The sequence below is a fragment of the Vanellus vanellus genome, assembly GCF_965231255.1.
Source record: "Vanellus vanellus genome assembly, chromosome: 3".
NCBI classification, from domain to species: Eukaryota; Metazoa; Chordata; class Aves; order Charadriiformes; family Charadriidae; genus Vanellus; species Vanellus vanellus.
This window is the reverse complement of record NC_138907.1, coordinates 60256822-60270872: the sequence shown is the minus strand read 5'-3', so window position 1 is coordinate 60270872 and position 14051 is coordinate 60256822. Positions and strand designations below refer to the sequence as shown.

At 40.7% G+C, this 14051-nt stretch overlaps 1 protein-coding gene across 1 annotated transcript in view; it reads right to left on the bottom strand.

Annotated features, from left to right (window-relative positions):
* The window catches only part of ARID1B (AT-rich interaction domain 1B), a gene marked incomplete at its 5' end in the record, with an annotated part of 340856 nt that overhangs the window by 297524 nt on the left and 29281 nt on the right, over positions 1–14051 (bottom strand). Inside the window, one exon of the mRNA XM_082481489.1 lies at positions 6994–7188. Coding sequence (XP_082337615.1) covers positions 6994–7188 — 195 coding nt within the window. The remainder of the gene's footprint in view (positions 1–6993; positions 7189–14051) is intronic.

Here is a 14051-nt window from a genome sequence, read left to right as displayed (position 1 = left end):
CCCCTCTCGTGTCCCCACTTCCAAGCAGAATAACGAATGTGATTACAGCTATTAAATATTCCAACTGAAGTACAATCATTTAGCAGTAGCGAAAATATATTTTATTTGGCACGGTACGTTGATGATTCTTACACACTTTATGTACAAAAGCAGGCTGCCATTTACCCCAGGATGGATATAAAAATTAGCATTTACTGACTATCAGTACATAGTAACTGAACAGATAAAAATGTCGACCCTGTCTTATTTCCAAGCTTTCTCTCACCAGCTGAAGGATCTGTTCTTTTTCCTTTTCAACCTACATTTTTTTTTCCACACAGTTTCAAAGAAGAAATGACAGGAGCTACTGCAATGTTTCTATTTACCATAATAATGCAATTCCACTACTTTAGGGATTTTGTTCGGTAAACAATCTCAGATGACCAGCATTAAGATGAAGAGCTAAGCTACCATAAAGACCCCAAACTTATGTCAAATTTGATTCCATGATTATCTGTAATCTGTGCTCACCTCCCTCTATAGAGTGAATTACACTCAATAGAAGGGATAATTCTAAAGGAGACAATACAACATAAAGCCTTATCCTGCCATGAACTAAAGTAGCAGCCTTTTTTTCAATTTAGTCAATGAGGCTTAGTATACCCAAAAGAAAGAACCATGCTAAACATTTTCCTACAGTCTGCACAAGCACAGTATTTAGCATTTAAAAGATTTCTAAATCTTAAAATTTAAATAGAAATTTTTAACTTTCTTTACATGACAAAGAGCAGCAACTTTTCTTTGCAATTATTAACACTTGACCATCAAAAGATCCATTCTTAAAGATGACCTTACAAGGAAGACAAATAGCTGTAACTTTTCATCCCTTTTTCCGATTCATAAAAGGAAGCATTCAAACTTTACACGCTCCAGGAAGTATTTCTTCCACTTATTTTATTGATTTTTTTCTTCCCCCCCCCTTGGAAGTTTATAGCAGTTCAACAGGATGGCAGATACATCATTCAAATAAAATTTTACTGAGGAATTATTTTCATTCATTTACATGTTTTTAATAGAAGAGGAAGTTGGGAAAAAACTAATCTTTAAGAGTTTCAACCTTTCTGCTTTCCAGGAATTACTAAGTAGGTCTGTAATCTACTAGTGAGAACTCCAACTAAATGCCCAGGAAAAAAGCAAAACGAAATAAATGAAACAAACAAACAAACCCCCAAAATAGCACATAAACCACACACATTAAAAAAAAAAGAAAAACACCCCCCCCAAAAAAAAAACAGCAACAAAAAACCCAAAACAACACAAATCAAACAATAATCTGGAAAAACATACTCCTGAAGCACACACTGATCAAAGCTTCACACTCCCTTTTTATGTGTGTGTATGAAATGCATCTATCAATCTTTAAGATAAAGCAACACATCTCAATGTTTTGTCCTCTGCTGGTTGTTTTTGAGATTCAATCATTTTGATTCATTCTCTGTTCCTGCAAAATAAATAGGCTAAGAAATGAAAAACTGCTTATTTTCTGTGTCTGCTCCCTTAACCAATATTAACATCAACTGTGCTAAAAGCTGCTTAGGAGCACAAAAAATTGCAATCTACTCAGTATTTTCTAGCTGGTGGGGGCAATTACACACACAAAAGACAACAAACGTATTACTTGACTAGTATTTGCTGTATGCATGCACTATATTTTAAGTTAACAGTTCAGAGCAAAACATTACAGAAAGCCTCACTTTCTTGGCATATTTCAATCTTCTAGAATTAAGATGATTTCAGAAAGTAACACATACACAACCAGCCACCCAGCAGTAAACACATTTATGTTTGCTAGCTTTAAAACTCTACCTGCCAAACCAACAGCCAATTGATTTCCTTGGCGTAAATTCGACATTTCCAATCTGGGACATTACCCAATACGAGCACTGTAAACCCTTTCCTAAATGAGGTAATCACACTGGTGCTGCTATAGTTCTGGTTGACTTGCAGTTTCCATTACAATAAATCTTTGCTGCACATTCCCAGAGGTTTTACAACTTCTCTACCCCTTTAAAAAGAAGTTACTCCAAGTACTGCCACATAAGACTTACAAAAAAAAAAGAAAAAAGAAAAAGAAAAAAGCAGCATTTTTTCCTTAATCCTCAAAATAATCTGTACGTTAAAAAAAAATAAAAAAGAAAAAAAGGAAAAAAATGAAAAAGTGTTTCTCTGAATATTTACAGTTCCACCCTTAAAACTATGAGGACACTGACAACCTTTATTTTTGAATTCTGCAAATCAAGAATATAAAAGAAATGTTAAAAGGAACAAGTGATTAGCACGCTTTTGTCTTATAGTATTTCTATAGCAAAAAAAGGAGAAAGGACAGGCTCAAGCCTCATAACTGACTGCAACCTGGCTCAAGGCACTACAACTGCATGATCAGTACTGAAATGAAAAAATACTGAAATACTCCATTTTAAACAGCTATTAGGAACGGCTTTTGTACATATCCACAGATCTATCTTTCATAAAGAATTTATTACGCATTATAGCAACACGATCCTATTTACACAATACGTTGTTGTTCCAGTCCATCAAGTACACAAGGAATTTTAATGCATCCTAAAAAAAAAATCAATTAGGCAATGATCATCTGATTAAACAGGCACATCACACCATTCAATTCTTCCAAACATACTCATAAATTCAAGCCTTCAGACTTTGCTGAAAACTTCCAAAACCTACCTGTGGTTATTTCAAGGAGCTGATTTTTAAGCTTGATGAAATTCAGCACAAAATAAAGTATTACATGCTATTAACATGAAAAAGCAACACCATCAGATAATGGCAGAAAAAACTTACTTTAATAGATACTCTGAGGCATTTCTAGTTTTAGCAAAAATGTTTTTACAAAGTAGCAGCAGGCTTTCCTACACTTTGACAAGGCATTCAAACCAAAGCCAGAAACTGATCACTTGCTTGCCTGAGGTCCAAAAGGGGTTGGGGAAGAAAAAGAAGTTAAATGAAAAGGACATTATTGTCCTTATAATCAGATCTTATTACTCACACTATAGTGAAATGTATTGCAAAATGAAGCCTGAAGTTTGCAGGTACTAAGTATCCCTGAATATTAGGCTTTTCAGTTTTGACATCACCTCTCTCTAATTCCAAGAAACATCTAAGAGACTAGAAATTGAATGTTAAACCTGGAAGTACATTTTTCTGCTTTCTGTTTTTACACACATACTGTGACCTCCCTGAAGTTCTGGGTGAGGAGTGCTAGTAATCCTAAAATTACATTCTTCCCATGCAAACCAGGAGAGAGAGCACATGAGATGATGAGATAGCAGTATTAAGATTTACATGCAAGACCAGCATTTTAAAACTTTGGGATGCAAACGCTGGCCTTGTTGCAACTTGTGTTTCAGTCATGCTGAAAACCAACAACATAGGCACAGGTCACCTTGCTCCCAGCTTTCCCTTGCCTCCTTCCTCTCCCACTGAACGTGGACAGGAAAGAGACAAAACCCCAAAAGTTTCCTAACATAAAAATCACTTTGTAAATAATTCATTCACCATACTTATTTATGCCTACTGACAAAAGAGACATAAACTGTCAAGTCTGCAACCCTATAAATTAAGCATATGACTCTTCTGGTAACACCTTCCTTTCTCATATTTCCCCTTTTATCCATGTGCAGAATAATTTGATTTTTAATCTCCTAACCCATTAACCCAATTTTATCCAAATCAGTCCAAATGCTTTATATATTTGACTCAGACTGAGTTAACTGGACATGCCATTGAAATTTAACAAAGTACTGCAGCATTCTTCAAATTGCTTAGCATTTTGCCACAACAAGCTATCACCCATCTTCACAGGATAAATCTGGATCTCTTGTCAAGCGTTGGAGAAGAGAAAACCTCAGATTACCATTAGCTTCATCACAGTTTTACCTCCCTTTCCCACATGCCTACGTATATACCTTAATGCCTTTATCTTTGGTTACATTAGTGAGTAATGCAGAAAGATTGTCTGCATTTCAAATTTTGCCCCTTATGTAAGGCTTAGCGTTTTGTTCTGGCACTTCTCATTGATAACTCATGAGAGATGAGTTCCAAGCTCAAATGCTTAGGAGATGTGGTTTCTCTCTTCACAGCATCCTTTGCAGCCATGTCACAGCATATATTCCATATTTCCATACTCTTTCCAACATCCTGCAATTTCCACACAGAATGTTGAAATAATTTGGGGGTTTATTTGCACCTTCCTGTGTGGTATCAAAGCATACCTCCACCAAACAGCATTTGTAAAAGAATGTCTGCAGCATTACGCAGATACCACTTTTTCAACAGGTTAGCAGGCTGTGCTTGACACCCATGCTGCAGATATGCAGAATGACTGCACCTGATAACATTTCATCTTTTTCATCCTCTTTAATCTTTCACTGCCTGTGCCAGAGGCCTTCCTTCCCGCGATCTCTCTCCTCCACCTCTGGGCTGCAGGCTGGAACATATTATTCTCTGCTGCAACATGACATAGACCAGCTACCTACATCTAGGCAATTATCTTCATTTCTACCATTTCCATTAATTTTAGCCAGATCTTTAGGGTGGTGGTTTTGATCTTTATTTCTTCATTTGCAGCATCCTGGAGCAGAGCCTGCAAGTTAAAATCTGTCAAGTCCCATAGTTCTAACCTCAAGCCACAACACTCGCTGACAAAGAGCCAGACTTAACATCTCAAGGTCTTCTTCGAAATTCAAAAATCTTCACAGTCTAACAAAAAGCCTGCTTGTTTCATCCAAGGAAACAGAACTGACACCCTAAGCTATCTTTGGGCAACAGCAGACTATAACTTAAAATAAGAACAACCTCTCCCATTGATGTTTCCCACCTTTCCTACAGTGTGGCACTTTCACCCTCATAATCCATCTACCCAACGCTCTCTCTGCACAATACTTAGATCTCAGCACTGGATGTGTTTAAGGATGTATTTTTTAACTGATCAAGTTTTTGGAAGTGCCTTGCACTTCTGATAAATTCAACGTGACACTGTAAGGGACTCCAATTTTCAGAAAGCACTGAGATTAATCTTCTGAAACTTCTCGCAATATTATTTATTTTATAGATATTATATCTAGAATTAGGTACATGCTACACAGCCAATTTTAACAAGCGTAGCTAGGCTCTCCTTATTTAATATTCATGTCACAGGAGTAAAAATCCAGCCAGGAATCAAACTGTGGCATCCTGTGCCAAAGACAACTTACCACTCAGCTGGTAAGTTGGCAATTCAATTTACAAACCTGCATTCCTGCATTTTAATCCTTTGTAGAAAGGTGGTAATATATGAGCAATATGAAAAGAACTGGATTCAGATCATTAGAGGTTCACAAACCAAACACATGAAGCTTTGGAGGCTGTCCAAAACAAAATCATGCCTAGGTGGTGATGTCCGTTCAATAAAAATTCAATGTCATAATTATCCTCTCACTTTTTCCCTAAAGAGCATTAGTGCTCAGAACTGTGCTGCTGCTCAGCCAATTATATTAATGCTGTGAGAAGACGGATAGGGCCGGCAGCCAATCGCTGTGCCAGGTCACTGCCTGCTGACGGGTAATTTACAATTATCAAGCAATTAGCAAATGAAGTGAAAATTCAACACTCATCTCCACATAACGCAGAATAACTCATTTTAAATATAAAATATGTTTTAATAACTTCATTTTGGCTACAACCACACAGAGAAAAATAAAGCCTCCTTTTTTCAATTTCTCCTCCTTTTACGACTGACAAAATGCTTTGCTGTCTGAAGCTAGCCACCAAATATATTGTTTCACATTTCTAAACTAAACAATCTCTTCCTTACAAGTAAGTATCTATTTAACAACAGAAAAGAATCAAAATGAAGACTGTTGATAATGGTACTATTCACTCAACTACTAGATTTGAAACCGTTACTTAATTATCCGCCTGATTAACATCCTGTCCTGGTGGATCGCTAATAACAAGAATTAGCCAGACAATTATCTGCCAGGGAATCCAAAATTTCTTTTCTTCTCTATATTTAACAATAAATGACATAAAAAGTGTTAATCTGCAACTAGTCAGTTGCACAAAACAAATGTCCTTTCCCATCAACGATCAAGTTATTACTCTGTTGTGCTCACAACAAAGTAGAGAGCTCCCATTGCCTACACTCACATTCCTACTTTAAAAAAAAAATTAGTAAAACGTAACTTCCTGGTTTATTCCCCCCTCTAGAAAACTACTGTATCTTCCCCAGGATACGATATGAACATTGGAATTGACCTTCTTTAAAAGAATAAGACAAAAGAGGTCACCATCAGCAGTGAAATCCAAGTAGATAAAAGGAGATCCTTACATTTCTATGTCCTCTGATATAAAAAAAAATAAATATATAACCTTACTTTAAAGAGTTGGTAGAGGAAAAAAAAATAGGAAAAGCTTCAGGCTCCTGCCAAAAGGAGGAGGGAAAAAACCAAAACAAACCAAAACCAACCAAACACAACACCACAACAACAAACAGCTGATGTAAATACGTAACACTTTCATATGCACTGGACAACACTTGTCTTGCTGCACTGATGTCAGCTCTAGGTTTTCATCTTACATGTAAATGTATCTAAGCCAGAAAGAAAGAAAATTTAAAAAAAAAAAAAAGAAACCAACAACCAAAAATATACAAGGCTATATGATGTCAATTGGAAAAAACAAGAAAACTGATGGCATTTGACATACTTCTCTCACCAAAAAGATACCAGCAGCAAAGTAAACTTTTTTCTGTCTGTATGGGGTTTCAGAAAACATGCATGCTGTCAACATAATATATCCACTTTTTAAAACAATCCTTCACCCTCCTTCTGCCTGAGAAATACTTATTTCTGGTTTCCGTTTTTTTTTCTTGCTCCTTCTGTATTACCACAGTGTCAAAAGCGAAGAGAAGGAGAGGAGGGAAACCAAAGCAACACAGAAAAATCCTCCACAAACCTGTTGCTGTGGATACTGCATTCCTCCCATGGCTGCCGGGGCTCGGCCCGGCATTCCCACGGGATAGCGCTGGGGGCCGGGAGGGCCGTATGACTGCCCGGGGTAGGGGCTGCTCTGCTGCGTCTGAGAGTGAGGGTTATTGCCCATGCCGTACAACTGAGGTCTCTTCATGACCATTGGGTCCATTGGGCTGCCCTGTTGTTAAACACAAGCAAAGAAATACGTTAAGATACGGAAAGGAAAAGGTCAGAATAATCACGCTTACCGCAGGCGAACTATACATGTGTTTTCTCAATGCTTTGTACATCAAATATTGACTTGACATACAAACAAGGAAACTACCATACATATTAATTAGATGAGGTTTTGAACAGTGAGTTTGGGACTTCCATTGCATTTAAAAAAAAAAAAAAAGAGTAATAATTTTGCACTCATACTTAAGGATGACTCTTACCTACAGAAAAAGCAAGTATGATAACTGCTCAATAAATTTCAGCTGAAAAAATAATTAAGTATACTGTTGTAAACTGATTAGCATCACTGACTTTAACGTGTGAACATAAATAAAACCGTGTCTATCAAGAGAGAGACAAGTAGTGGGCAAGCCACTTAACCTTGAGAAAATGTCTGTTTTCTTACCTTGAAAAAACGGGAAAGTGAAAAGAAAAGAAAGTTTCCAAGAAGTGCAATGCATACAGAACACCGTATTTCAGCGCTTTCGTATTGCTATCGTGTGCATCAATAAGTTTCCAGATCATAAGGTAAGTCATAACCCATATTTTACATGAAAGTTTATTTGCCTCCTTAATAGACCTCAGAAAATCCAAACTGCAATCACTGATGGAGGGGGAGGGAAGGCAAGGAAGGGAAGTTTTATTTTTAGACTTTTTGGCAGCTCTTACCAAGCACCGTAACAGTTTCAGGACGGGTGTCAACCATTGTGTGGTATTACTCTCATGTTTTATTACTGAGGACTAAATGAATCAGAAAAAATATCATACTTTGTCAAGTGCAGCACTGTATTGTTAATATGACATCCATTTTTTAATTCCTGAGTGCCGGCTGTATTCACGGAAGAAAGGGAGGAAAAAAAGCTTTTAAAAAGCCTACTGCAATCTCGTCTTCACGAAAGAGACATATCCCCCCTTCCTCCTCCCAGGGAAAAAGACCTATTAATTCAGCCAGCCAGCTCACCCTCCAGCCAGGAGAAGGATTCCTTTCTGTAGCACATTTTGTACACGTTTTCCTACCATGTATTGTTGACCAGTTTCATTTTAAAGCCTCCTATGTAACATGGCTTCTACAAGTCCTTTTTGGCTATTATATTCTGATAATATAGGTAATAGTTGTTCTGACAATAAACTACACATACCTCTCATTTCTTCTCATTATTGCTGTTTGTACTTCTAGCACACTACAGCTTTTTTTCCCTATACGCACAAGGCACGTGCTCTCCAAAGAAGTCACCGTTTAATGAACTATTACGTGTTGTTCTTCCTGTATCTTTCCTGCAAGTAAATAACTCGAACCTCCTCACTGTTTTCACTGGTTTTCCCCACCCTTACCAATACCCATTTGTCAGAACGTCACCAAAGCCAAAAGAAAGTGTTCCAAATGTGGACACACTACACCTGAAGAGGTGCAAACGATAACCTCCCCCTTCTCGCATGGCACCTCCATTCTCTTCAGAAGAGGACGGCCCTTTTTTGCCACCATAGTGAATTGCACATTCACTTCTAATTTTGGGTGAGTATTACTCAGCAAATTTCCCTTTATTATTTGGCTTCTTTGTGGCCAGATTAAAAGTTTCTATTTTTCACCACTAAATGTTGCTGGGTAATTTACTATTTATATTTCATACTTCTCAAAATCAATGGTTCCCCAACCACTTCAGGCCACCTGACCCATAACAACACTCTTTTTTTTTTTTTTTTCCCAGGCCATCATGCACTCTCACCACACTTTTAACTAAAACCAACACAAACACAAAGGTTCAGCAGATGAACCCGAGATTCCTTCTTACAGGGTCCCAGGGGACAACTTACATTTCCTCCTGTAGACCAAGATATTTTATCTATGTTTATTTCTGTACTTTTATGTTCATCCTGTGCATCACCTGTCACACTCATCTTCTCAAATATAAACCCTTGTTCAAAGCAAGTCTTGAGTTTCCTTCATGGAATTCTCATGAAGCCCAACAGCTTCAACAGTTCATCGCCACCATCTTCTGTTTCAGGGTATTATTTCCAGGTCTCAAATCCAGTAACAATGTTAATTTTGAGTGTAATATTTTCTTTTCCACATCTAATACTTAAACAAAGTCATAAACAATGCAAGTATTTACACAGCTAAAACAGTCTGACACTTTCTATTATCAAGACCATTTTCCGGTGCACACAAACTTTGCCAAACTTCAAGTATTTAGGCTGAAATTTTCGAGGCCATATGTACGCCTGAGGCTGAAATTCTCTGGAAAATTCAGCAGAAACAGTTCAGCTATGTCTTAGAACGAGGTCAGAGAAAAATACATCACATGTTCTTACATAAAACACTTAAAAATACCTCTTCAATACCACGCTTTGGGGCAGAGAATTTTAATTTGCCAGGGTGACTTTGGACCTTTGGGAAAGGTGGGGTGTGCGGCCATGTCAAGAGAGCACCTGAATGTCACCAGACCATGAGGAGCATGGCAGGAAGAAAGAGAAATGCGTGAGCAGCACGGTGAGGCTTTATCAGAGGAGTTACAAGGTGTACAGAGGCGGTTTCAAATTAGCCAGACAAAGAAAGAGGGACAATGGGTTAAGAAAAGCAGTGGAGACAGAAGTGGAGCAGGAAGAGTTGAAGGGAAGAGGAAGAAATAAGGTCAGAAGGTGACATCAATAGAGGCGGAAGAGTCTCTGTCCTCCGGACTAGTGACCACCAAGCCACGGAGGGTTGTTTTTTTGTGTGTGCGTGTGTGTTAGGAGAGTGGACCTTACCGCCACTTCATCCTTCCTTCCCTTCTTACCAGCCCGCTGTCTCTTCACTTCTTGTCTTCTTTGGGAGAGCTGCTCCTCTTTCCCTTAGGTGACATCCCTCCACTTATGAAAGGTGGTGAGATAAAGAGCCCGAAATACAGCTGTAACTCCAGTCTGTCGGTGACCCATACAACATGGAAACTGAGGGGGCTGTGGTCATGGGGTATGGGTAACAAGGGACCTGGGCATACTTCGAACATACTATGGATGCTGTGACTGAGGCATTGGGATCAAAGACTGGAGATAATGAATATGAGATGGCTAGACTGAGAACGCGGTAAATATCCCCAGGCAAATTACTGGGAAGATGCAGAAAGACCCACTCTAGCTGTTGGTGCTGCCTGTTCCCTGCTCCCTCCAAGGTCTCCAGAAAAGAAGAAACAGTACAGAAGAGTACTCTGATCACCTTTAGGACTGGAGCAGACAGACCCAGCGAGGAAGAACATCTCACCCCATGCACTGGCCAGTCCCTACAAGAGGGTGGCAATTCACCACCACTATTTTTGACTCCCTTCACATTAGATCTCAACCGTCTATGCAGTGCAGCTAAAGGTTAAGGCACCTACCAGTGACTTAGTGGCTGTCAGCTTGGGTCAGGGCAATGCCAAACACAAATACAGTCTGGGCAGAGAGTGGATTGAAAGCAGGCGTCAGGAGAAGGACTTGGGGGTGTTGGAGGATGAGAAGCTCAACATGAGCTAGCAATGTGCGCTGACAGCCCAGGCGGCCAGCTGTGTCCTGGGGCTGCATCAAAAGAAGCGTGGCCAGCAGGTCAAGGGAGGTGATTCTGCCCCTCTGCTCTGCTCTCATGAGACCTCACCTGGAGTACTGCATCCAGCTCTGGAGCCCTCAACATAAGAAGGACATGGACCTGTTGAGCGAGTCCAGAGGAGGGCCATGAAGATCATCAGAGGGCTGGAGCACCTCTCCTCTGAAGACAGAGCTGAGAGAGTTGGGGCTGTTCAGCCTGGAGAAGAGAAGGCTCCGGGGAGGCCTCATAGCGGCCTTCCAGTACCTAAAGGGGGCCTCCAAGAAAACTGGAGAGGGACTTTTTACAAAGGCATGTAGTGACAGGATGAGGGGTAATGGTTTTAAACTGGAAGAGGGGAGGTTTAGAATAGATATTAGGAAGAAATTTTTCACTCTGAGGGTGGTGAGGCACTGGAAGAGCCCGCCCAGAGCAGTTGTGGGTGTCCCATCCCTGGAGGTGTTTAAGACTAGGCTGGATGGGGCTTTGAGCAACGCGGTAAAGTGGGAAGTGCCTGCGCCCATGGCAGGGGCGTTGGAACTAGATGATCCTTAAGGTCCCTTCCAACCTAAACCACTGTATGATCCATTCATGGTCATACACGCACACTGGGTTTTAGAAGAATGTGATGCAGTTACAGTGACAGAACAAGAGGGAATGGCTTCAAGCTCCAACAGGGTAGATTTAGAATGAACATTAGGAAAGAGTTTTTCACAGAAAGAGTGGTCGGGCATTGGAATAGACTGCCCAGGGAGGTGGTTGAGTCACCATCCCTGGATGTGTTTAAGAGACGTTTAGATGTGGTGTTGGGGGATACGGTGTAGGGGAGAACTTTGTAGAGTAGGGTAGATGGTTGGACTCGATGATCCCAAGGGTCTCTTCCAACCTAGACAATTCTATGATTCAATGCTGTCATTTCTGGTAAACATTAGAGCGCAGGTATGGAGGGGTTGGTTGTTGATCCCTACAACATGAAGAGGTGGATACTTATCGTAATCATCTTGTCACCCAAAACTTGTTTCTGAAAACTGTTGGAACTGATGTTAAAGAAAATATTTGAGTTTAATAAATGTTAAAGGAACCTTCAGATAAGTTTATAATACATATTTCTCAACTAACAAGTTCTAAATATCTTTTCAAAATTCTGTGGATGAAAGAAACTTGCTATAAAAATGAAACTTCAAGTTTAAAAGTATGCTAAAGCTGAAACCTACATGCGTTAAAGTTTGAAAAACTTATAATTAAATTTTTACCTCCACTGTATGGGACATAGTACTGGGTGAGCCACTGTTTTTTCTTTCTGTTAAGTGTATGGCTCCAGGTCTTTCTCACCGTACGCTGTTCTGCAAACAAAACTTGCTCTTTTGTTTTGTATGGTATTGATCATGAGCATATTAAATTCTAAAATCACCTCGCTGCTGAAGAGATGATGATGTTTTTCATTTTTACAGTTGGGAAACTGAGGCATTGCTGTAGGAAGTTTGAGTGGCCTCTTTATGATGGCCATAGGTTAAATTTTCTGGAACATACAGCTTCTGAAAACACCTTCAAAGCACATCTCTTATCAAATTCAAAAGTAGTTGCAGTTTTAGATACACAGCATTTTCTGCAATTTAAATCCCATGATTTTAAGTCAGGAAATGAGGGATGCATTAAATGAGTAAACTTTGAAATTCTTTTGTTCTAATGAAAAACTGGGGCAGATGCAGGGGTAGACTCCACTTCTGCCTGAGCAGCATACAGCCATGTTAATGGTAAGACCATCATCTGCTTTGTTCACTACCCATACGATAAGTGAAGCATTTTGTCCAATAGTGCACAGCAGCCCCTTCACTGCGCTGCTGTTGACTGATCCCAAGAGCAGCCGTGTCTCCTGCCTGTGAGGACAAAAGTGTGGCCGTGTACTTAAAGACTGATATATCTGCAAAGGAGGCATGGGCATGGGCATGCCCTTCATGTTGCAAGGGCAAACGTAATTCCAACAGCTCTTACCTTCTGCAATGGCAGTGTTTCTTAAAGCTGGGGAAGAGCCTGGTTATTTGTTTTGTTGTTGTTGTTGTTTTGGTTTGGTTTGGTTTTTTTTGCCTTGCAGAAATGCAGAATCGTAGAATGGTTTAGGTTGGAAGGGACCTTAAGGATCATCTAGTTCCAACCCCCCTGCCATGGGCGCAGGCACTTCCCACTTTACCGCGTTGCTCAAAGCCCCATCCAGCCTAGTCTTAAACACCTCCAGGGATGGGACACCCACAACTGCTCTGGGCGGGCTCTTCCAGTGCCTCACCACCCTCAGAGTGAAAAATTTCTTCCTAATATCTATTCTAAACCTCCCCTCTTCCAGTTTAAAACCATTACCCCTCATCCTGTCACTACATGCCTTTGTAAAAAGTCCCTCTCCAGTTTTCTTGGAGGCCCCCTTTAGGTACTGGAAGGCCGCTATGAGGCCTCCCCGGAGCCTTCTCTTCTCCAGGCTGAACAGCCCCAACTCTCTCAGCTCTGTCTTCAGAGGAGAGGTGCTCCAGCCCTCTGATGATCTTCATGGCCCTCCTCTGGACTCGCTCAACAGGTCCATGTCCTTCTTATGTTGAGGGCTCCAGAGCTGGATGCAGTACTCCAGGTGAGGTCTCATGAGAGCAGAGCAGAGGGGCAGAATCACCTCCCTTGACCTGCTGGCCACGCTTCTTTTGATGCAGCCCCAGGACACAGCTGGCCGCCTGGGCTGTCAGCGCACATTGCTAGCTCATGTTGAGCTTCTCATCCTCCAACACCCCCAAGTCCTTCTCCTGACGCCTGCTTTCAATCCACTCTCTGCCCAGACTGTATTTGTGTTTGGCATTGCCCTGACCCATGTGCAGGACCTTGCACTTGGCCTCCTTGAAATTCATGAGGTTGGCACGGGACCACCTCTCAAGCCTGTCCAGGTCCCTCTGGATGGCATCCCTTCCCCAGAGTGTTGACCACTGTACAAAGCTTTGTGTTGTTGGCAACCTTGCTCAGGGTGCACTCAATCCCAGCATCCATGTCACCAACAAAGATGTTAAACAGCAACGGTCTCCATACCGACCCCTGATGAACACCACTCATCACCGGTCACCAATTGTGGCCCGTTCACCACAACTCTGAGTGTGACTGTCCAGCCAATTCCTTATCCACCGAGTGGTCCAGTGGTCAAATCCGTGTCTCTCCAATTTATAGACAAGGTGTCGTACAAGACAGTGTCACATGCTTTCCACAAGTCCAGGCAGATGACGTCAGATGCTCTTCCCTTATCCACCAACACTGTAACACCATTGTAG